The following is a 23,211-nucleotide window of genomic DNA, read 5'->3' on the forward strand; positions in this document are numbered from 1 at the left end:
TATGAAGGAATCTAAGAAGAAATGGCCAGAGAAGTTTAAAAGAAAATACAGAGAATTGATGGTTGTGAAAGTGTTGTGCTTTGTAAACTATAAAGCACTGATATATATTTATTTGCTATAAAGAAACCCTTTGGACTGGCCTAAAATCACAGTGATTGAAAAAGTTTCTAAACATAAGGCTTTAGGGAATACAATGTTGTAGACTGGTGACAAATACTTGTTATAAATCCTGTTAAAAAAAAAAAAGGAATATGAAATTTAAGGTCACATTAGGACTTCCCTTGTGGTCCAGTGGCTAAGAATCCAGCTTGCAATGCTGGGGATGTGGGTTCAGTCCCTGGTGGGAGAAGTAAGATCCCACATGCTAAGGAACAGCTACTGAACCTGTGAGCCACAGCTGGAGAGTTGATGTAAAAGGCTTATTGACACATTTTAAAGGCAGGATTTTTAATGTTATGTTTAGCAACAGTGGTGTCAGTAGGAATGGCGAATACCTTTATAGAGATGGGCTTCATTTGGCTGGGTGGTTTTTAGAACTTTTTCTTCCATTGCAACATGGTAGTTGGAATGTAAAAATTGCTTAACTATGTTGGTCAATATCTCTAGGCAATCCCGCCTGAAAAGCAGAATTTGTTTTAAAGCATGTGAAGTGTGCGTGTATATCTGACTCTTTGTGACACTATAGGCTGTAACCTGCCAGACTTCTCTGTCCCTGGGATTCTCCAGGCAAGAATACTGGAGTGGGTTGCCACTGCTTCCTCCAGGGGATCTTCCCCACCCAGGGACTGAACCCTTGACTCCTGCATTCAAGCAGACTCTTTATCCCTGAGCCACCTGGGAAGCCTCTCGTAAAGCATAGGTCGGTTTTAATAGTAAATATGCTTTTTAAAGGGTTTCCTAGGCGGTGCTAGTAGTAAAGGACCAGATGCCAATGCAGGAGACATAGGAACTGTGGGTGTGATCCCTGGGTTGGGAAGATCCCCTGGAGGAGGACCTGGCAACCCACTCCAGTGTTCTTGTCTGGAGAATCGCATGGACAGGGGAACCTGGCGGGCTACAATCCACAGGGTCACCAAGTTTTTGGATACGATTGAAGCAGCTTAGCACATGCACACACTTGCTTTTTTAAAATTGAATTTGATATTTTTTGTTCCATTTCTTTTTTCATATCCTGTAATATTTTAACAACGAGAAATTGATCTCAGCAGTCCTTTGCAAGACTCTGACTCGTGGCATTTCTTTTACTGTGTTCTCTGAAATGGGCGTCAGGCAAGTTTCACGTATGCTGCAAATGTACTTGCCATGAGTCTGATGCACGTCAGCCTACACCTTCGGTCTTGTCCTTAATCTGAGTCTCCTTATCATCCACCAGGTGATGAAGGTGGAGAATCAGAGCTTCTGGGAGAGGATCTTCCACTGGAACCTTCTGTCGCCAAAGCAGAAAGGAGTCACTTGATAGTGTGGCAAGTGATGTGTGGTAGTGAGTGAGCCCATAGGAAACAGATGGCGACAGGGGAGCCATCTCTTCTGCATGGTTTATTTTCCCTTTATTTAATGGTCTCTTTGTGAAATAAGTTTCACCACATAATATGTGAGCATTTTTTTCTGTTAGCTTTATACTATAAAACCTGTCCTACTGTAACAATACAGGAGCTAGCTGTTTTACTGCACCAGTGTTATAGGCAATTTCAGTATCTTATGATCAAATCAAAGAATGTTTACTTTCTGCAAACTGGCGAATTTTAGAAAGCAATCCAGATGTGGTTTACTCTTGCACAGTAAATGTCACTTACTTCATTTGATGGGGTCACTTTTTAGCTGTCACTAATAATGGAATTAACGGAAATACTTGATGTATGAAACTGTACCATTAAGTACAATAGTGATTCTCCCAATGTATTATAAAATTGACACAAACTAATGTTAGGTGGATTATCAGGATTTATCTAAATGTCCCTAGAGGGCTAAAAGCTAACTGTAAATTAACTTTCACTTTCAAATCTGACAAATCTTGTTTATATGGTATATAAAACTTTGTTTTCATCAGATTTTGCGGGGGGGGGGTGATTTTATATTAAAGAAATTAAGACTACACTATTTAAATAAAAATTTCTTGTTTCTGACTTATTAGAGCTCTAAAGTTTATGAGGCCTGCTTTTCTGAATATTCTACTTGATTTTTTGTCTTTGAGACTGGTGTCACTCATTTTCATACTGACATATTTGAAAGGTTTATTATTTAAAAGGCTTAGAAGATGCACTTCAGCAATGGAGGTTTTATTTTTTTTTTTTTTTAAGGAAATTGTGGTTTGTATTTCTTACACCAATGGATGGTGGTGGTTGGATGAGTTTTTTTCCATGTAAAAAATTCACTTACCAGTTGTTCTTTGACTGCTCTTACCAGTTAATAAGAGTAAAGCTTTAGTGGCGATGGAGTATGGCCTAATGAACTGAATGAGTGATTTGATTAGCAGTGGTATTTTCTGTTGTTCTGTATAAAACTATATAACTGCCCATACTTGATATTCTGTACATAAATGACATTTAAGCTTTTATTCCCTTTTGAGATTAAAATGCCATCTTCAAAGAAGAAAACTGAAAGAGAAGCCAAAATAGCATAAAGCAAAAGTTGACATTCCATCGTTTCACTCACAATAGAGTGAAAAATAGAGTCTGGGTTTACCTGACTTTCTTGTTTAATAAGTTTTAAAAACCATTAAGCTGTAGTTTTTCTTCCCCTCTCAGCCTTCTTGAAAATGTATGATTTACCATTCTTAATCCATCACTTTAAGCAAAACTAAATATAAGTTTAAGTACTAATTTAAAATAGAAACTTAAAGGACAAAGGTGCCGCCCCCGCCCCACCCCGCCTCAAGTCAGAAGGACTGCTTCAGGAAAAGGCAGCAACAAAGGTCTCAGATTGTCTCAGCATCCTTAAGGACCAAGTACTTTACTTCTGAACTACAGTGGAAAGATATTTGTGAAAAGTACCACCAGTATGTTTTAAGCATATAGATGATTAGCCTAGATTATAAAGTACATAGGATTTAATACATCCGAGGGGCCTTTGGATACATGTGGTCATATGTGTCTGGAAGCACATTTTATACACAGTACAATTTTCCCACTTTAGATGACTAGGAGGAAAAAAATTCTTGGTAAAAGCTTTAGGAAAAGGTTAATTTTTTAACTTAAACTACTTGGTCACTTTTTTCAAGCCGCCAAACTTAGGTCACTTTTCCATAGCTTATAAGTTATGTTTTTACTGATACTTTATTTTAAATCTGAGCCGTTGTTGGCAGTACCTTAAAATAAAAAATCACATCATTAAATGTTGGGAGAATGTTGTATAAAATTCACAAAAAAAAGAGACAGCCAAATGTCTGAGAATTTTAACCCCAAGAAGTGAACATCCTAGAGTCAGACCCCATGTGCTGTTCAGTCTTTTACATGTTTCTATGACTGAATGTAATTTAGGGAATCAGGAGTTAAAAATGAAAAATGCAAACATGTTACAGTGGTTGTTTATTATTGCTCTTTATAAACTTATTGGCTTTAACTTAAGGAATATAGGTGTGTAGTTATTTTATCTAAAGTTGTCAGATGTCTGTGGCCCTGTTAAACTTCAGGGACTAGAGAGAGTACAAAAATGCCTATACAATTTGTTTTAAGAGCTTCTCTTTATATTTGTAATTTCAGTTCTATATTTTCTACAGATTGCTTTATTTCCACCTTTTCTCCAACAATAGGTTTATATTCTTGTAGTGTTCACTTTGGTCAAGGTGGTAACCTTTGGTAGAAAATGCCCAAATCTAAGTTTCTGCAAGCAGCAAGCGGTTGGTTTAAACTGCCTATAGCTACTACATCAATGGTAGAGAAGAGGCTTGAGTACCTTGGGTTGGTCTCTCCATGTAAGAAGAAATTACCCCCATTGGAAGAAATAAGGAATGCCTGAGAATTTTCTCATTTTGTTATATTTGGCTTATGTATGTCATTGAACCATGTAAAATTGCTGATATTCAATCATTGCCCATCTACAAAAATGACAGTATCATATACATCAACCTAATACTTACTGCTCAATGCAGGTTAAAATCCCTATGAAGCAAAGGGAGAATATTCTTCAGGAACTCAGTTTTGAATGTTTTTCTCTTAACTCATGTGGATCTAAAATTTAGAAATAGGAATGAATGTCTTAATAACTACAGCTTGTTGAGAGTGTGAAACATTTTGAGCACAAAATATGCAGCACATAACTTCTCACATGAAGTGTGTTGCATAGAAAAGGTTAAAATACATTCTCTGAGTTGCTGTGTTGTCCATTTCTTGTAAAGGTCTTCCTTCATTTGAGAATAGAACCTTTAAATGGCTGCCTTAGTGACAAAACAAAGCAAAACCCTTGTCTCATAACGAGTACCTGTCCTAAAGAGCGTGTGTCTTGCAAGTGCTGTAGAACTGGCTACTTACTTCCTTGTGAGTATTATGACCGTTACCAAAGGGTTCAGTCAGACTTCGGGCTCTTCTTAATTGATCATGTTGAGAAAGGGACTCGTTTTGGTCCCAGTTTGTAAAGGGAAGAGAAGAGAGAATTAAATGTGGAAATCATAAGTGCTTTTCTAACAGGGTTATGCTATTTTGTAACACTAAATGTCTTTTCCTTTTTAAAAAAAATAAGTTTTTATTATTAATTTTGTCATATATTTCTCAACATTATTTTAACTGTTTTATGGTCTGAATTTGTCTTTTGTCCTAGACATTTTATTTGGAATTTTATTTGCCTCTATAATCTTAAAAATGGGTTCTAGAGTATCCCACTTGCTATTTCTTTAGAGGCTGATGCTTCATTTCTATGAGCAAAAAGCTCATTTGGCAATGTAGTTATTTCAGTATTTATTTCTATTATGGAATCCCTGGGGTTCGGAATGTAACTTTGTATATGAAATATATATATAAATATGTATATGAAACATGTATGAGGAGTGTGTTTTGTTTTGTTTTGTTTTTGCTTTTCCCAGGGGTCTGACCTTGATTTATATTTGAAACGCCCCATCATCCCCCATCAAACATGTCATTCCAAGGGTCAGGCTTGTCCCCATTTGGCGCTGGCTGAAAGTGAGCAGTGAGGGATACATGACGAGCATGTTTGCTTAGCTCACGTGTTTAAGTGACAATGTGAATAGTAGACAGTAAGGCTTTCTAGACGTGTGGGCATGCTGAGTAACAACCCACACGATGATACTGAGGCATACCATTTGCCAGACCACTCAGTAATAAGAGGGAGGCTGTAACATAGATGTTAATACAGTGTGCTTATTGTGATCCGTTTGCTAGAGAGAGACTCTGGAACGAAGGGGATTATAAAACTAATCATGTGGTAGCAGTGTGAACCCAGCGCAGTGGTATATAGTCTAATGCCGTGTTCTTTGTTTATAAGAATGTGAGATTCTAACAGGGTAGTAAGAGTAGTCCTGATTGCCATGTTGCTAGAACAGTTCACAGTTGGCGGCACAGCCCTCTGGCCAGTGAGGCTGGATGCTCTAGAATAGAACGAACAGCCTGTCTCGTTCCTGCTCTACAGGGCCTTGCCTGACTGCCCCTGGGTACTTTGGGGCCTGCCCAGTCATTGTTTTGGAAGCTGATTTTTTTGAGCCTCATTTAGTCATATTCCTTATTCAGCCAGTCTCTAGTGAGAGACTGGAATAGCTCAGTGCAGGATAACACATGTTCATAAGAATTTTGTTGGAGGAACAGGACAGGAGCCTGGAACTGTAGCCTTCAGTCCCACACAGTGCTGAGACTGTCTTTCAAAACTTAATGAAAAGATACTGCCTAAACCTCCAAGCTCTACCTCACTAGCCCCAAGGCCTCTCACACTTAGTGTGGGCAGGAGAGCCTTGGTGATTACAAAAGCATGAACTTCATCCTCAGCTCTAAAGAAGGTCCCGGGTTTCGGCCAAACATGCACCTCACTGGGCTTCACTGGCTCAGCTGGTGAAACATCTGCCTGCAGTGAGGGAGACCTGGTTTGATCCCTGAGTTGGGAAGATCCCCTGGAGAAAGGAACAGCTACCCACTCCAGTATTCTGGCCTGGAGAATTCCAAGGACTAACATCCATGGGGTAGAAAGGAGTTGGACACGAGTGATCAACTTTCACTTTCATCTTCAGTTGTAGCCAGTATGTTAGGAAAGATAGAGAACTTCTCAGAATGCCTTAAATATTTGGTAATTAATACAGTTCAAGTTTACAACTCATTTCCTTTAAAGACAGTGGTATAGGGAAAGAAGGCAGTAGACCTGAGCAGGCCCTACCCCTACTGTGGCCCTTGGCCTCTCACTCCAACATAGTACTCCACAGCCAGCCACGAAGCCACGAAGCTACTCCAGACCCAAGGAACTGACTGTCCTATGGGACCTGGGCCCAGGCGTCTACTGCTTTAACATCTTTGGTTTGGACCTTAGTTCTCATGTGTTAAAGGAGTGTTGGTTTATCCAGGTGATCGTAAAAAAAATCCTAGCTCTAACCTTTCTGGTTCTGTGACCCTGGCTCTAATTTGTCTTGGTATATTATGTACAGATACTAACCATACCTGCTTGCAGGTCCAAGGTTGCCCAATCTCAGTAGAATTCAATTGTTATGAAAATCCAGTTTATTAGATCATCACTATACAAAAGGAGGCAGTTTTAGCTCCTTACTTTTATGTCCAAGCAGAACACTGGCTCCCACCCACAGACAGAAAGTAATTATGCTTTGATTTGAGGCCTCAAGGCAGAAGGTAGACCAGCTCTGCAGGCAGCAGCTTCACAGAAAAGCTGCAGTTCACAACCAGGCCAGGAGAGGGAAGTGTGGCCAGAATCATCCAGGAGCTAGTTAGTTCCAGAAGTGAATTAGTGAATATTTCCTCTTCCTCTAATCTCCAGAGTATCAGAGTACCGATGTGTTTGGTAAAACAGTTACCTGGGTGATTCTGATCCTTTTAATTGGGATTAGCTGTTAACTCAAGCAGCCCAGCTAGATTCACAAACAGCTTCTTCATTCTCAGCATATGGTGACTTGCTAGCAGGCTCACCCCAGACTCAACCCATTGCTCTTTTCGTTTTTGATTTATGGATAACTGATTGATTTATGGATAACTGAAGTTCAGGGCACTTTGCTACATTAAAAGCATAAAGGGAATATTTCACTCCATTCATTTGGTAAGGCTATTCTTTTTTTCATAGGGAAAAAGGCTATAACCCTTTGGTTGTTATGGCTAGCTTACATAAGCATAGCATCTAGTAGTTTTCTGAAGGTGTTCACTCCATACATTCCCAGGTGAGCCGCAGAGCCACCTTTGGAGTATTACACTTTGTCCTCAGGTGATCCAGAGGCCTGGCCAAAGGAGACAGCTTACCCATTGGTGAAGGGTCTAAACAGATGAGTAAACGCCTAGGGTCCTCATAGGGAGGCATACAAACCAGATTAAACTCTACGCTGTAGGCGACCACAGTGTGTTGGGAAAGTACCGGATCTCAGGTCGGGAGCTTTGGGTTCGAGTCCTGAGTCTGTCGTTCCCTAGTTTTGCAGCCCTCCGCCACTAGCTCCTTTAGTATAGAAGAAGAGTGGAATCTCAGAGGGCTCTCGTGACGGCTTAATGAGGCAGCGATGCTATGGTAGCTGACACATTATATGCCCCCACGAGGCACTCAGCAACAGGCTTTGGTGGTCCCTACGTGTCAGGCGTGTGAAGGTAAGTAAGACACCCTTGAGAAGATGAGGGTAAGAGAGGAAAACAGAACGAAATGGTGAAGTGGAGTCAGGTATTAAACGACTGTCCGTTGGGGCATTATCTGAAAATGATACTGGTATGGTGTCTGCTTTGGCTATTTTCTAATGTGGTAAGAAGAAGAGAGAAACTGTCTTCAGTGCTTACATAGTACAGAATACTCTTATTTACAGTCTTTTTATCAGTGTTCTAGACCTTGGCTGTCCTAAGAGAACTGTGTTAAGAAACCTTGGGCCTACTGAGCCTTTCAAGGAATGCCTTTTCTCTTGCCCCAACACCCCACAATTTAAGGAAAAGGAGTGTTCCATAAAAACTAAACATAGGAGGAGACCTGTATTCTCTTTTTCACGGAAGAGTTCATTTCATTCCTTTGCAGGCACACTGAGGAACATGTTGAAGTATGAAAACAGTGGTAAGTTTGACATTTTTAGATGCTATTGGAATGTGTTTTTTCAGTATCTGTTGCTCATATGTTTTATTAAACTCCTAGTCACTGCACATAAACAGGTGGAAGGCATACAGAACTAAATAAAATGCTAACATCTGAGGCACAGTAGGGTGTGGTGTAGTGGCGAGCATGATTATGTGCTTTCTACATGATTAAGAAGGTTCACAGTACTCTGCCCAAGCAAGAACGCAAACCCCCATCTGTTAAGATTTTTGCAGGCCATCTCCAGTGCAAAAACCTCCAAAAAGAGTGGAGCAGTCTTTCAAAAACTTGAATTTGGTCATCAGGAGTATTGTACTAATGATTCAGATGATTACTGGAAAGATTAAATGAGATAATGTACTACTTAACAGTAAACAGACATTGTGTCCTTAACCCCCACTGAGGCTTCAATTTCTTTTCCTATTGACCTTTCTCATTACGCTTACTTTTTTTTTCTCTTAACTTTTGACTAGCCCAGACAAAGTGACAAACCCTAGAGTGGATTTTTAGCTGCTGGCCTTTTGATGCATTTTGGCCTGTTTCGAGTCTGTTGAAACAAGCTTTTATTCTGTAGAAAATCTATATTTCTATCTTGGAGAGTATGCCTGGGGCAGTAAATAAGGAACTGGAAGCTAAAGTTTGACCTGTTCTTCACCAGAAAAGATTCCAATTTTGATTCTTAGAGTCATCTCACACATTCTTCCTTCCCTAAAGACCCTGACGGAGATGAGCGGAAACTGGGCAGATGCCTCAAGGCAAACCTTGGCTGATTTAGAGACCCATTCCTACGCTTCTACCCAAATGAAGGTTTATCAGACTATTCTGCCCCATATTCAGTTCGGTTCAGTCACTCAGTCTTGTCTGACTCTTTGCAACCACATGGACTGCAGCGCGCCAGGCTTCCCTGTCCATCACCAACCCCGGAGCCTGATCAAACTCATGTCCATTGAGTCAGTGATGCCATCCAACCATCTCATCTTCTGTCATCCCCTTTTCCTCCTGCCTTCAGTCTTTCCCAGCATCAAGGTCTTTTCCAGTGAGTCAGTTCTTCACATCAGTTGGCCAATAGTGAAGCTTCAGCATCAGCATCAGTCCTTCCAATGACTATTCAGGACTGGTTTCCTTTAGGATTGACTGGTTTGATCTCCTTGCAGTCCAAGGAACTCTCAAGAGTCTTCTCAACACCACAGTTCAAAAGCATCAGTTCTTCAGTGCTCAGTTTTCTTTATAGTCCAACTATCACATCCATACATGACTACTGGATAGACCATAGCTTTGACTAGACGGACCACTGTCAGCAAAGTAATGACTCTGCTTTTCAATATGCTATCTAGGTATTAGGGCTTCCCTTGTGGCTCAGCTGGTAAAGAATCTACCTGCCATGTGGGAGACCTGGGTTCGATCCCTGGGTTGGGAAGATCCCCTGAAGCAGAGGAAGGTTACCCACTCCAGTATTCTGGCCTGGAGAATTCCATGGACTACAGTCCATGGGGTTGCAAAGAAGGGCTTACCTGATAGATCAGTTGGTAAAGAACCACCTGCAGTACAGGAGACCCCGGTTCAATTACTGGGTTGGGAAGATCTGCTGGAAAAGGGATAGGCTACCTACTCTAGTATTCTTGGGCTTCCCTTGTGGCTCAGCTGGTGAAGAATTCGCCTGTAATGCGAGTGAGCTGGGTTCAATCCCTGGTTTGGGAAGATCCCCTGGAGCAGGGAAAGGCTACCCACTCCAGTATTCTGGCCTGGAGAATTCCATGGACTCTATAGTCCATAAAGAACGTTTCCCTGCCACTGATCCATCAGGAGTCATCACTCTCTGTGGACCTTCAACTTTCCTTACCTTTAAAAGTTGGGACTTGGCTCAGATGAGCTCTAAAGCTTCTTCCAAGGTGACATTCTTGGAGGCTTGGTCATCTGTGCCATGTATAGTTTGAGTTGCATGGACTGGGCCTTCATGCCCAGCAGGTCCTTAATGGAGGGAATTCATGTAGCTTACGCCAACTGCTTTGATACACCAGTTTGTCCTTGAGGCACCAAAGAATGGAAGAAATGTCTTAATTAGGTCTTTTCTCAAAAAAAAAAAAAAGTTACTTATTTTTAATTGGAGTTTCTTTATAATATCGTGTTGATTTCTGCCATACATCAGCGTGAATCAGCCATAGATAAATGTTTATCTTAAATGGGTCTTGCTCTTCCCTTGGGTGTCAGTCTTTCCCTTCCTGAACCTGGGAACAGGTCTCCAAAAGTCTACTTTAGGCATCTGAGCCTTCACATTTTCCTCCTAGTGCCCTTTGGTGTCATCACTAGAGGGAAAAAGAGAAGGGCTAAACAATGAAGCTGAATTAAGGAGGATCCTTGGTTTCCCAATACCACTTCCTCCCATAGCAAAAAAGGCTTTGGGGGAACAGGAAATGAACTTGTTTGGGAAAGTGGCCTTGCTCCAGAGAGGCTGGGCTCTGCTCCCTTTTGAACACATGGTGATGCTGTGGTGGTATTAGCCTTCCAAAGACAGTCTGTCCTTCACCCCTCCTGTTCATCCTCACCAGGCTAGCGAGGGCAGGCCAGCCCAGATCAAGGAGGGCGCCTACTGAAGGCCAGACTGCAGACGGGTAATCCGGCTCACTTTGCTGCTGGGCTTCCCTGGCGGCTCAGATAGTAAACGATCTGTCTGCAGTGAGGGAGACCCGGGTTCAATTCCTGGGTTGGAAAGATCCCCTGGAGAAGGGATTGGCAACCACTCCAGTGTTCTTGCCTGGAGAATCCCATGGACAGAGGAGCCTGGTGGCCTACAGTCCACAAGGTCACAAAGAGTCATCTAACAAGCAAGCAGAGGCCCAGAGTGGCTGTTATCCAGCAGCAGAGATTGACTCTTTCTTTCAGCTAGACTGCCTCTAGACTCTCATAGCCCAGAGTTCTCACTCCTTTCATTCACCAGGGACAGGGAAGACACCCTTTCTGAGCCTCCCCAGCCAAGGCAGCCTGTAACCTAGGCCGGTGGTCTAGAGCCTAGAACCCTGCTGAGGTGAGCAGGGGTTGCCATGGGTAAGAGAGAAACATTGACCCAAAGGATTAAAGAAGGGGATTTTTGAAAGTGTCCACACCACCAATTCTGTTCTTTGAAGCTGCAAAGGAATTTCTGCTACTGCCACCTCTGAATGAGGTTAAAAGAAATGTCATGGAATCAGCTTAGTGAGTTGCTTCAATAGAAACTTCATCCAAGGCCGATAATAAATAGGAGTTACATAATTCAGTAGGTCAGGGCACTAACTAAGCCCTTTATAGGCCATCAATCCACATTTATTTCCTGGATTTTATAACCACTGCTGAAAAGGGAGAAGGGGAGGGGGTAAGGATTAGAGGGAGAGAATCTGTGACTGGAATAAATCTCCAAGCACACCCTCCAGTCTCCTCTCCTGCAGATGAGGCAGGTGAGGAGGGAGATAAGGCCAGCCAGCCCTGGGGCAGGGAATGAACAGAAATTCACAGTTCCCCCTTGGCCTTTAAGTGCTGTAGACCAGTCAAAATATACACACACACACACACACACACACAGGCGAGATGGGAACAGGGGCACAGACACAGACCTAGGGAATACACACACACAGGTGAGATGGGAACAGGGGCACAGACAGACCTAGGGAATACACACACACACACACACACACACACAGGCGAGATGGGAACGGGCACAGACACAGACCTAGGAAATATACACAGACACACACACACGTGAGATGGGAACAGGGCACAGAGACCTAGGGAATACACACACACACACATAGGCGAGATGGGAACAGGGGCACAGACACAGACCTAGGGAATACACACACACACACACACGAGATGGGAACAGGGGCACAGACACAGACCTAGGGAATATACACACACACACACACACACACACACGAGATGGGAACAGGGCACAGAGACCTAGGGAATACACACACACACACACACACACACACACAGGCGAGATGAGAACAGGGCACAGAGACCTAGGGAATACACACACACACACACACACACAGGCGAGATGGGAACTGGGGCACAGGCACAGACCTAGGGAACAGGGATTTTTGCCACTCTCATACCTGGGGAGTTCAATGCCTGAGAGGGGTCAGGGCTGCTCCAGGGCCCGCAGGTGGCTATGATGGGTGGGAGAGGCCCCCTACACAGCTTCCTGTCGCTCACCACCACTATTACTCCGGGGTCAGAGACAGACCCTGTGACAACAGGGTACTCGGAGCCTGTCCACCCTTGCCCAGCCACCTGTGCTCCCAGACAGATCCCACTGTCTGGGAGTGTGCAAGATAAAAGCCAGTTGAGGAAGGGGAAAGCTAGGGGAGGATGTCAGAAAGTTTGTGGTGTTAAAAAGTGACAAGAAAGCTGGGAGTTGGAACAGCCAGATGGTTGAGGGTCCTTGGAAGGAACTTTTGGTGAGCAGTCTGGGCCCAGAGCTTTTATGATGGGATGATTCCTTGGACAGGAAGCCCATAAATGTTCCCCAAAGGGAATTCCCTGGCAGTCCAGCGGTAAGGACTCCATGCTTTCATTGTCTTGGGCCCGAGGGTGAACCCACAAGCCACACTGCAAGGCCAAAAAAAACCAACCAATATTTCCCCAGAAAAGGGATCCCGGTGGTGGGAGGCAGCTCCAACCTGAAGATTCAGAACAGATCCTTTTATTAGGCCCTTTCAATGGTACTCAGTGAGTCTCAATTCCTTGGGTGGTCTCTTTCCCCAGCTCCTGGTGCCTTGCCCTTCTCCCATGGCAGGTGCTTCCTTTTTGAGAACAGCTGTATGTCTGAGTGTGTCCTGGAGTCTGGGTTTCCAGACTCAGAAACCCACCCATGTCTTGTCTCACGGCATCAGTGAGGTTTGGAAGGTGGCGGTGTCCCCACTGAACAGTGCCTTAAACTGAGATGCAGAGAGAGGGTGTGATTTTAATCCCCCAGGTCCCCAGACCACACAAATGAGCAATGTTAGAAAGGTTCTCAGGGTCTCGTCTCTATCAGCCGGCCTGACCCTTCCTGTCTTCTGTCAAGGCCATAGTCCAATAATCTATTATATTAATACTTGCTGGGTAGACCAGCAAAACAGAGCTCAGAGACCAGGCTATGGGGATTCTGATCTGGGTTCATCAGTCCCATCCCAGAGGAGAAAGTAATCGCTTACTTGGGACTGATTTTTGTAGAGAAGACACGACCCCACAGCTGCTGAGGCTGAAGGAGAGCCTGGTGCCAACTGAGGTGAGTGGCAGGGAGGGCCTGCTCAATCCTTGGCTTGGCTTCACACCAGCCTTTGTGCAGGGCTTCTTCTAAACACGTCTTCCTCCTGGGCTATCTACTAGGTCTGAGGACAGCTTGGAGGACGTGGGGTTTTCTTTGGGGATTTTTTGCCTCCTATCCTCTCCCCACTCTTTGTCTCACAGTCTCAAGTGAAAGGGGTAGGTCGGTGGGTCATAGGGAGACCTCACGAGCCCACAAGCGGAATGGCGAGTGCCCATTTCCCACAGAACTCACCTGCTGAGACAGTAGGCTTCTGCCGGAGCCTGCGTTTTCCTTGTTGAAAGGGTTTGCAGGTGAGCACCAGACTGTCCAGAAAGATCTCATGTGAGGGACAGAATATGTGCCCACTCTACCTCCGCCCACCGTCAGGTATATCCCAGACCAGGAAAAGGCCTCAGCAGAGAAAGGTTCCTTGCAACATGCATGAACTAGGCCCAGTCCTGGGATCTTCAAATGCATTGCTTCTCTCAATATTTAGGACAGCTCTGAGGCAAGGGTTCCCCTCTTTGGACAAAGGCTCTTTGTCCAGGGCTTCTATCAACCTGGGCACTGGTGACTCTGGGTTGAAGAATTCTCTGTCGTGTGGTCGTTCTGTGCATTGTGGGATATTTAGTAGCAATCCTTGGCCTCTACCCACTAAATGCCAGGAGAAGATGCACACGCCCCCTCCCAAGTTATAACAACCAAAACTGTCTCCGGGCATTGCCAGATGTCCCTGGGAACAAAACTATCCCTGTTCCAGAGCCACTGTCTTAGACAGTAAGTGTCCAGGGGCCCTAGGATAGGCCTATGTTTGAACCTGGATCATCTGCTTTTCTTACAGCTGCTGCTTTGTGCAGAAAAGTCCCTTTTAAAACTTCCCAGAACAAGGCTCTCACCTTTCATTTCAATGAGGTTGTGGACTTCAGGTGCTCATTTGTGCCTTAATGGGAAGCCAGCTGAATTAGCTTGCCCCCTCCCTCTGACCCCCAAACCAAGGTCGCTGGGGACTGGAGGTGGGGTGAGCATGAGTTGGGAGAGGGATGTGAGGGCAGGGTTGCAAGAGGAAGAGCCTGCCCTCCTTGGACCTCTGCTGTGTGCCTAGCGGCCCCAGGGAGGCAGCTATGCCAGGCCAACCCGACCAGCCTTACTCAGCCACTGGACGTGACCTGTAGTTGTCTCATCCCAGAGAATATTTGCTGTGGCTGCATGACCTCAACACTTACCAGGAATACCTGCCCCTAAAGAAGGTGAACTCAGAAGGTGGCCTTTGGTTCTGGGTTTAGAACATGGTGATGGGTGCAATGGAAGAACTTCAAGACTTCAGGAACTTCTACTCAGCCTGCACTGTAGCAAGCTGTGAAGACGCCTGGAACTCAATTGCAGACATCAGCTCTCATTTCAGCCTCTGACCTCAGTTGTTTACCCTGGAGAAATTGGACTGGATGGATGATCTCTCATAATTCACATGCATTGAGCATTTCCTATGTGACAGATTCTTTATGTATATTCTGTCATTTAATTTCTGCAATGCTCTTTGAGGTGGAAACTGTAATTATTATCCTCATTTTACAACTGAGGAAGCTGAGCTCAGAGAAGATAAGTAACTTGCTCAAGGTCACACAGCGAGTAAGTGGAGGACCAGTCATGTACCCAGGTCTGGCCCAGAGGCATGTTGAGGATGGTGGTTGCTCAGGTGAGAGGCCCACTCATTGGGGCAGTGGCCATAAGTACCAGGGAGAGGGTTGTTAGAGTGACCTGCAGAGCAAGGAGGGGCAGGACCAGGTACCCAGCCCAGTGTGGGGAGCCGTGGAAGATGACTCGGAGGTTTGAGGTTCAGAGCCTGAAGGACTGGGAGGGTGATGATGCTTTTAATAGAAACAGGGAAGTCAGGAGGAGGAACAGGTTCAGGGCTAGCAGATGAGCACATTCTTAGACATGTTGGAGCTGATTTGCCAACAGTAGGACCTTCTAGGCCAAGATCCAGCCACAGTTCAATCAGGAAAAATCAGCACATCCAAAAATACTTCAAAATGCCAACAGCCCTCTTGCCAAAATCAAATCCCTAAACCTTGCACACCCTGGAGCTCCCCAGCCACTGCTCCGGGCTGAGCTCAGCGTCGGCTCTGCAGTAACCCAAGTCCCACGCTGGCCACTGGGGGTCACCACTGGTGCACAGACCACAGTGCAGTTGCCCAGGGCTTGCCTGCTATAGGGGCAACCTTGGGGGGCAGACATCGGGTTTTAGGGAGCCAGCCCCCTGGAAGGGAGGGCAGAGTTCTCTTCCTCCTCTTTAGGTGTGGGAAGGAGAGGGGCTCACAAGATACTGAGCTGCTGCTTCTCCCCAATTCCCCAGGCATTGGCAATGCCATGTCACAGAAATTTCTGATTAACCTCCAACCAGATACAGTTCATCTTAGAACCGGGAAGAGGGGGAGGCAGTGGACCCCCTTCCCTGTATGGACACCGGGCTCTTGGAGCCTGGCCCGGAAGACGCCATGTCCAAGGCGCCAGAGCGGCAGAGCCCAGGGAACAGGATCCCAGCTGATCCAAAGTGCCTGTCTCCCCTGACATTTGCGTCAGCAGCTCTGCCCTTTGACTTTTAATTCCTGGGAGTGAAGGGTGGAGGCAACCTTGGCGATCAGGACTAATTATATGCAGTCCGATTGAACCAGTGGTTTATTGGGGTTTGGCCTGGTTACCTGTACTCTTCTTTGCCTCCAACCCCCAGGTTTATGGCCTTGGTCTCCTTCAGAAGCTGGGAAGAAAGGAAGGCAAGAGTGCTTCTGCCTGGGAGGCACCTAATTCCCCTGTCTCCTGAGCCTCCTGATCTCAGTGCAACTTGTGGGAAGTGACGCCTATAAAACCACTGAGAGACCCCCAGATGGAGGCGGTGTCCCCATGCTCACACCCAGCCCAGGCCCTGCACCCCCTTAGCCCGCCTCCAGCTCTAATCAGGACTTGTTAAGACATGTTCCAGGGCCATGGCCAGGCCAGGAGGCACTGTCTCCCAGCTGCTCTGGGGCTCGGGGCTCAGAAGAGGAGGGGGTAGGGTAGGCATCTTGAAGCTGACATGGTTCCTCAAGCCCCAAGCCCCCTCTGGTGTCCTGTGTCCCTCTATATTTGGCCTTGGCATTACCAACGTGCCCTCTCTGAGGGGCAGGCAGCCAGCCTAACCCATGACGTCTCCTCCAGGGCCTGGGCTATTTTGGAACCAGCCTTGAGAGGGCTGGGGAAGGCAGGGGTGAAGTTTAAGGGAATATTTGCACCTGTCTCTGGATCACAGAAGAGGCTGAGGGTGTGTGGCACAGAGAACTGGCCCTGAGGCCTTTCTCAGAATTCCCTGTACAGTTACTCAAATACTCCTTTTGCTCAAGTTTCCTGGGGATGCCTGGGCTGTGGGGCTGAATCTGGGCAGGAACCCCACCCGTTCCCTTTTCCCCCTGAGTTTTTCCAGCTGTTCAGATATTATCCCTCAATTAAAAAACAACTTCTATGTCTGGTCCCACCAAGAACTAAGAGCTAGCTCAGTGGTTCCCAGTCTTCAGATTTCTCAGGTCAGTAATATTTCCAAAACAACAATTTAGGATCTGATCTGGTCACCAGTTTTTCATTTTGCTGAGTTAAGGACTTTAAAAGGAAATGTCAAAGGAAAAGTCCTTTAAGACACACACATACACACAGGAAAATACACAACTCAGGTAAGAGGACAGTCCTTCAGATTGATGAAAATCTTTATGAAAACCTCATTATATTGTCCTTATTTTTCTCATTTTCCCACAGGCAGATGAGAACACGGCAACAGCTGGCATTGGGCTCATGTTCCAGGAACTTCTGCTCCCTTCCACTCCTCTGCTGGGCCCAAAGCCAAGGGCAGCAGGGACCCCTCCCAGCACCTCTCTCCAGCACTCTCCAGCAGCCCTTTTGCTTCTTTACATCTTCCCCCCACCCCATCCCAGCCCCCAATATTTGCAGGAGGGGAGGATGGGGAACAGTCTTCACTCAGCTCCAGGTGAAGAGAACAGATTGCCTGGTCTCACTGTGGGGAATGATGGAGGCTTGCCTCTAGAGAAAACGGACGATCGCCATGCTCCTCTGCAAAGAGCTGCTGTGGAAGCCGGTCTGAAGGGGGGTCAGGAAGGCTGGGTGACTGCCAGTTCCTGGTCATGAGATCCGAGACTAGTTCCAGAACCTCCCTCGTGCACTTCAGCTTCTGGTTTCATAAAATGGGTGTATTAACTCCTCCTCCCAGGGCAGGTGTACAGATTAAATGAGAACGTTTGTGAAAGTATTTTGTGAACAATAAAACTTAGGCAGGGGTAGTTATTATCATGAGAAACCAGTAAATGACTAAAGAAACAACACGAAAAGGTGATCTCAGCTTCTGGATGTAAAGACGGCACTCACATGCGCCGCTGGGTTTGTGATCTTGGAGGCCCTCTAATCCCACAAAGGAGCAGTAAAAGCCCGATCCCTGTGAGTCAAGGCAGCCTGGACTGGACCAAGGCTTTGTGTTCAGAACAGGGCTCAGCCTCTGGATTGTGCTTGGAGTGAGGCTTCTGATAATTTGTGGTGGCCGCATTGCATGGCCAGGGATGTCTACTGATGTGAGAGTTGGATCATAAGAAGGCTGAACATCGAAGAATTGGTGCTTTCAAACTGGTGCTGGCGAAGACTCTAGAGAGTCCTTTGGACAGCAAGGAGATTAAACCAGTCAATCCTAAAGGAAATCATCCCTGAATATTCATTAGAAGGACTGATGCTGAAGCTCTAATACTTTGGCTACTCACTAGAAAAGGCCCTGATGCTAGGAAGGATTGAGGGCAGGAGGAGAAAGGGGCAGCAGAGGATGAGATGGCTGGATGGCATCACTGACTCAATGGGAACTCCAGGAGATAGTGAAAGACGGGGAGGCCTGGCGTGCAGCAGTCCTTGGATTCACAAAGAGTGGACACAAATTACTCACTCAACAACAACAGTTGCACCCCAGGTCTGAGTATCCAGAGAAGGTCCAACACCTAAACTGCAAGATCTTCAGAGAGGAGCTACCATCCCATTGTCATAGGGGATGGAGTAGGACACACATCAACCCACATTTCTGGGCCAATGCTACCACTTACTCTAGCTGCATAGTTTCAAACACTTCCATTCCCTTGCCTCCTTGAACCTGTTTGCTCATCTGCAGAACAGGAATGGGTCCTTACCTCATGGGGTTGCTTTGAACTCATGGGATGGCTTGTGAAAGCCCCTGGAGGGTGCTTGGTGCTCCAGAGCACTCCTCCTCACCTTCCTGGGAGACCCTCGCATAACTATGGCCCCCACAAAAGGAACCAAGGGGTCCTCAAGAAGCGTGAGCCTGGGGCTGGGCTGCTGCTCCCACTCAGAGTGGGTCTCTGGGCCTTGCTCCAAATAGGGGCCAATGGGCCAGGACTCCTTACTCCAGCCAGGCCCAGCTCCCTACCCCCTCCCCAGCAGCCAGTTGTCATGAAGTCATTGCCACTTTCCCCAGCTTGCATTCCCGCCCCTGCTTCTGTGCTGACATCTCATTTGGCAAAGAGGTTGGAAAAGCCGCTGACTCTTCCAGACCTTGAGTTCATTGACTGGTCAGGGCCCATCGGCCACAGGCTGACCATGTGGGCAGAGGGGGTTTGCAGAGTGAGGGAGCGCCCTCCTGGCTTTCATCCTATGCCTTAAGCTAAGCCCAGCCAAGACCCTCCTCCAACACACATCAGCCTCCATATCTGGACCTACACTTGACCCCGCACACTCCACACTTGGCACACACACTATCTCCTGTCCACCCCTATGTGAATAGTCCTACACACACGCCAGGACGTACACATCCTTCTGTGCACATGGTTCATAGAGCCACCGGCCCACCAGGTATACTCCCACACACAGCTGCAGACATACCTGCATGCTCGCACAGGCAGTGTGCGCACGGCACTTCCACACACATGGCCTGCATGTCTGGCCAGCACTGGCTACCCATGGCCACTAAGCCTTGCCCGACTCCACCAGCCTCCACTCTGGGTTTCATGGGGCAAGGGGACACTCTCAGGCTGAGCCCAACCCAGAATGGAGGAGCTCTGTCCCAGAACATGAACCCAGGTAGCCAGACCCCTTCATTTTCACTTGTGAAAATTGTGATCCAGAAAGGGCAAGGAAGAGTGAAGTCACACAGCCAAATTTCTTCCAGGTGCTTCCATGTGTGTGTGAGCATGGCAGCAAAGGAAGGAGGCGTCCAAACCCTGCTTGGGATGCTACACTCACCTGGCCTTGGTCACCTGCAGCAAATGCTCAGCCTCAGGCCACAGTCCCCGAGCGCCCTCAGCCTGGCGCTCTCACTCCCTGACCCAGTCACCCGCTCTGAGACCCAAGAGCCTCAGCAGTTGCCTGGACTATGGCTCCATCAAGGGACCCCAGGCTCCAGGGAGTCAGTGACTCTGTTCCCTAGAGTACTGCTCCAAAAGGGGTAAGGGTTTCTGCCTGGAATGGTGCCTGGCACCTAACAAGTGCTCAGCCAGCACGTGTTGAATGCGAAGGCCAGTCTCCCCATCCCCAGCCTCCTTTTCCAGTGGCTCCTCAGGGTCAAAATTAGGAGGTCTGACGTCCAGGTGCTTCCCTGTCAGCCAAGAGCAGGGAATCTTCCATGAATGGCTGTGTGACTGGAATCCCTCTGAGCTTCAGCTGCCATCTAGCAAGGAGAGGCCTCTGCTAAGGAAAATGCTGTTTGTCTTGTGTGATTCCAGAAACCATTTGGCCGGGGTGGGGGTGGGGGTGGGGGTGGGGTTGGGGTGCGGATCCCATCACCCGTGCTGCCTCCTTCCCACTGACTTTGAAGAGGGCACTCCTGTGGGCAGATCCAAGCCCGCAAAAGGGAGCCTTACAATACAGGAGAGTCCTATATTGTAAATAAAACTACCACCCAGAAGAGACCAACATTTTCAACCTTGGAAGCAAGGGAACAGGCGTCGTTGAGCCTTTCTCCCACCTTCCCCTCAATTCATGCCTGGCTGGGTCTACCCAAGGGAGCCTGGGGCTCCTAACTCAGGGCCAACATCCTGCTTCCTGCAGCCCTGAGGTGAGGCCTGGGCACACAGAAGGTATTTGTTCACAGTGCAAGGTGAGGAGATACTAATCGCTGAATCGCTGGGCTCCAGCTGGAGGTCAGGAGGTAAGGCAACCCGTGGTTATAAATAACCTCACTGGCCAGCTGCGGAGGGCCGGACTGGACCCGCACCTCGCCCCAGCCTGCCACAAGGCTGTGATTGATTGCTGTCCCCATCCCGGCTATGGTGACCTGAGCCCCTAGAGCCCTGGTGCAGTGACCTCTGGGGGCTAAGTACAGGTCACTGAGGCCCCTCGGCTTCCCTTGACCTTGAGTGAAGGCCAAGCAGATGTCCTGCGCCTTGTTCTCTGCTGGAAGCTGGGACAGAGGTAGTGAAGTGTGAGACCCGCCTGCTAGGCTGCCCTCTGCAGGAATGGGAGGGCGCCAAGAGGCTGCCAGACAGGACTCGGGGACCTAGCGGCCTGTGCTGCTGAGCTCTGCCCTCCCACATCAAGCCTGCCTCCTCCCCACAGCCCTCAGCCCCAGCCCTGCTTCATAGCTGGTGGCTGGTAGCAGGGAGGCCCAGAGTAAGCCAGCCAGGGGGGCACATCCTGTAACCGCCCCCAGACTCCTGCTTCTAGGTCCTAAACAGTGATGATGAGATTTACTCTGGGAATTGATCCCAGAGCTCTAGGCTTGATGGAAACAGAATCTCCAAGCCTGGGGGTTGAGTGTCTCCAAGACTGGGGAAGAACTCTGGAACTCACGAGGGACCCTAGACACTTGTACTCCAGCCTCCCTTTGGACAAAAAGGAGAGTTGGATTTAACTCACTCCAGGATGCATGCCTTCCCCCCCACCCCCAACCCGTTAATACTTTTATTGGAGTTAAACATACACACAGAATATTGTAAAATTCGAAAGTGTACAACTGGTTAAATTTGCACAAACTGAGCATGCCTATGGAACCAGCACTCGGGTCAAAAAATAGCTTCTCACCAGAAGCCCCTTCTGGACAACTTCACTTACTACCCGAGGTTAGACTAACCCCCAAGCTCTGCTTCTAAACTGTACAGGTTGCCTGTAAATGGAGCCATATAGCATGAGCTCTCTTGTGTCTAGTTTCTTTTGCCTGATATTATATTTTATTTAAGTCTATTTAAGTCCTTGTGGGTGGTAGCATGACACCACCGAGTGACTCCATCTTAGGTTTTCACCCATTCTACGGCTGGGGAACGTTTAGCTAGGTTCCAGCTTCTGGCTGCCATGAACACTCTCGTCTTGATCTATTGTGACTACAGGGCCGCATCTCTTGTTGGCTGTGTGTCCCTAGCAGAGATTGCAGGCGAAGGGATGTGTGTCCCCATCATGAGCTTTGGAAGACACAGAAAGTGTTTACTTTTTATTTAACATTTTAATAATGATTTTTCAAGGTTAGTCTTTGGTTTTTGTTTTAAATATTGAGGGATATACCTTATATTTTAAAATTGGAAAATACAGAAATGTAGAAAAGAAAATATCATTCAGGGCTACTACTTAGAGTCAACCATTCAACCAATAGTCCGTGTATGTTCCCTAAGAACCTCTTCTCTGCCAGGCCCTAGAGCAGGGACCTAGGTCTTCTCAATGGAGCTTAGGGTCTGGGACCAGGTCAGCAGTAGTGCTTCCAGGGGAGAGACCAGGGGCCTCAGTAGGCTCGCTGGTCTCCTCTTTCCATGGTCTTCCCCCTCCACAACCATCCTTCACCTATCACGGCCACTCTTGGTTATCATCCAAACAGACCAGCCAGCTTGCTGTGCAAACAGGACTCCAGATGGAACCCTGAGAGCTCATAGTGGGAAGTCAGGATGGCAGTTACACAGTTAATTGTAGTCATGCAAGAAGAGGAGAGGGCTGTGGAGAGAAGCCGGGGATTTGAGGGCATCCTGGGCTGACTCGCCCAGGATCTCAAAGAAAGAGCCTTGGGGGATCCTGGAGAGGAAGTGGGGCCAGAGGAGACACATCCAGACTTCGGGCTTTATCCTGAGGACGACAGAAAGAACTTAAACAGGGGCGGGGAGCAGGCCTGATGTGCTTGTTAGCAACCACTCTGGATTCCTGTGGAAGTTTTGAGGCTTTGAGCTGATGAGCAAGCAGACAGTTGAGCTGGACAACAAGGGGACTGAGAAGATGTTTCAGAGGTGACCTGAAGGATCTGAGGCCTGGCTGGCTCTAAGGCTTGGGGGAGGAGGAATTTTCAGCATCAAGGTGGAATTTTACATTTGCAAGAGGGTGTGACTGGCTCTTTTGAAGTTTTGATCAATTTCCCATCTTTAGCAGGTTCTACTTTGGTCTAAGAACTTCTGAGAGCCAAGTGGTTGAACCTGATGAGGAAGACGGCCTGAGCCAGCTCTAAGGGACTCTGAGGTGAGAGATCACTATTAGTTTATTTGACAAATATTACAAAGTACCTACCAGTCTGGGAGTTGTTCCAGATGCTGGAGATACATTGGTGGCAAAGTAATTCTCATGGGAAAGTCTTACATTTAAATATATATATGAACCAGTAAAAAGTACTAAGAAAAACTAAGCTGGGTAAGGGGGTAGTGAGTGGCGGTGGTAGAGGGCGGTTGGGGAAGGCCTGCCTGAGGTGACATCCTAACTGAGACCTGAAGAGAATGAGGGGGTATGGTGGAGGAAAGTGGTCGGCAGGTGGAGGCCAC

At 47.0% G+C, this 23,211-nt stretch overlaps 1 protein-coding gene across 11 annotated transcripts in view; it reads left to right on the plus strand.

Annotated features, from left to right (window-relative positions):
• Positions 1-2,127, plus strand: part of SPAG9 (sperm associated antigen 9) — a 152,299-nt gene extending 150,172 nt beyond the window's left edge. For all 11 annotated transcript variants that reach the window (XM_069603657.1, XM_069603662.1, XM_069603652.1 and 8 more), the window contains one exon: positions 1,373-2,127. In XM_069603657.1, the coding sequence (XP_069459758.1) occupies positions 1,373-1,488 (116 nt within the window). In that variant the 3' untranslated portion in view covers positions 1,489-2,127. The remainder of the gene's footprint in view (positions 1-1,372) is intronic.
• Positions 2,128-23,211: the final 21,084 nt, after the last annotated feature.

The sequence above is a fragment of the Ovis canadensis genome, chromosome 11, assembly GCF_042477335.2.
Source record: "Ovis canadensis isolate MfBH-ARS-UI-01 breed Bighorn chromosome 11, ARS-UI_OviCan_v2, whole genome shotgun sequence".
NCBI classification, from domain to species: Eukaryota; Metazoa; Chordata; class Mammalia; order Artiodactyla; family Bovidae; genus Ovis; species Ovis canadensis.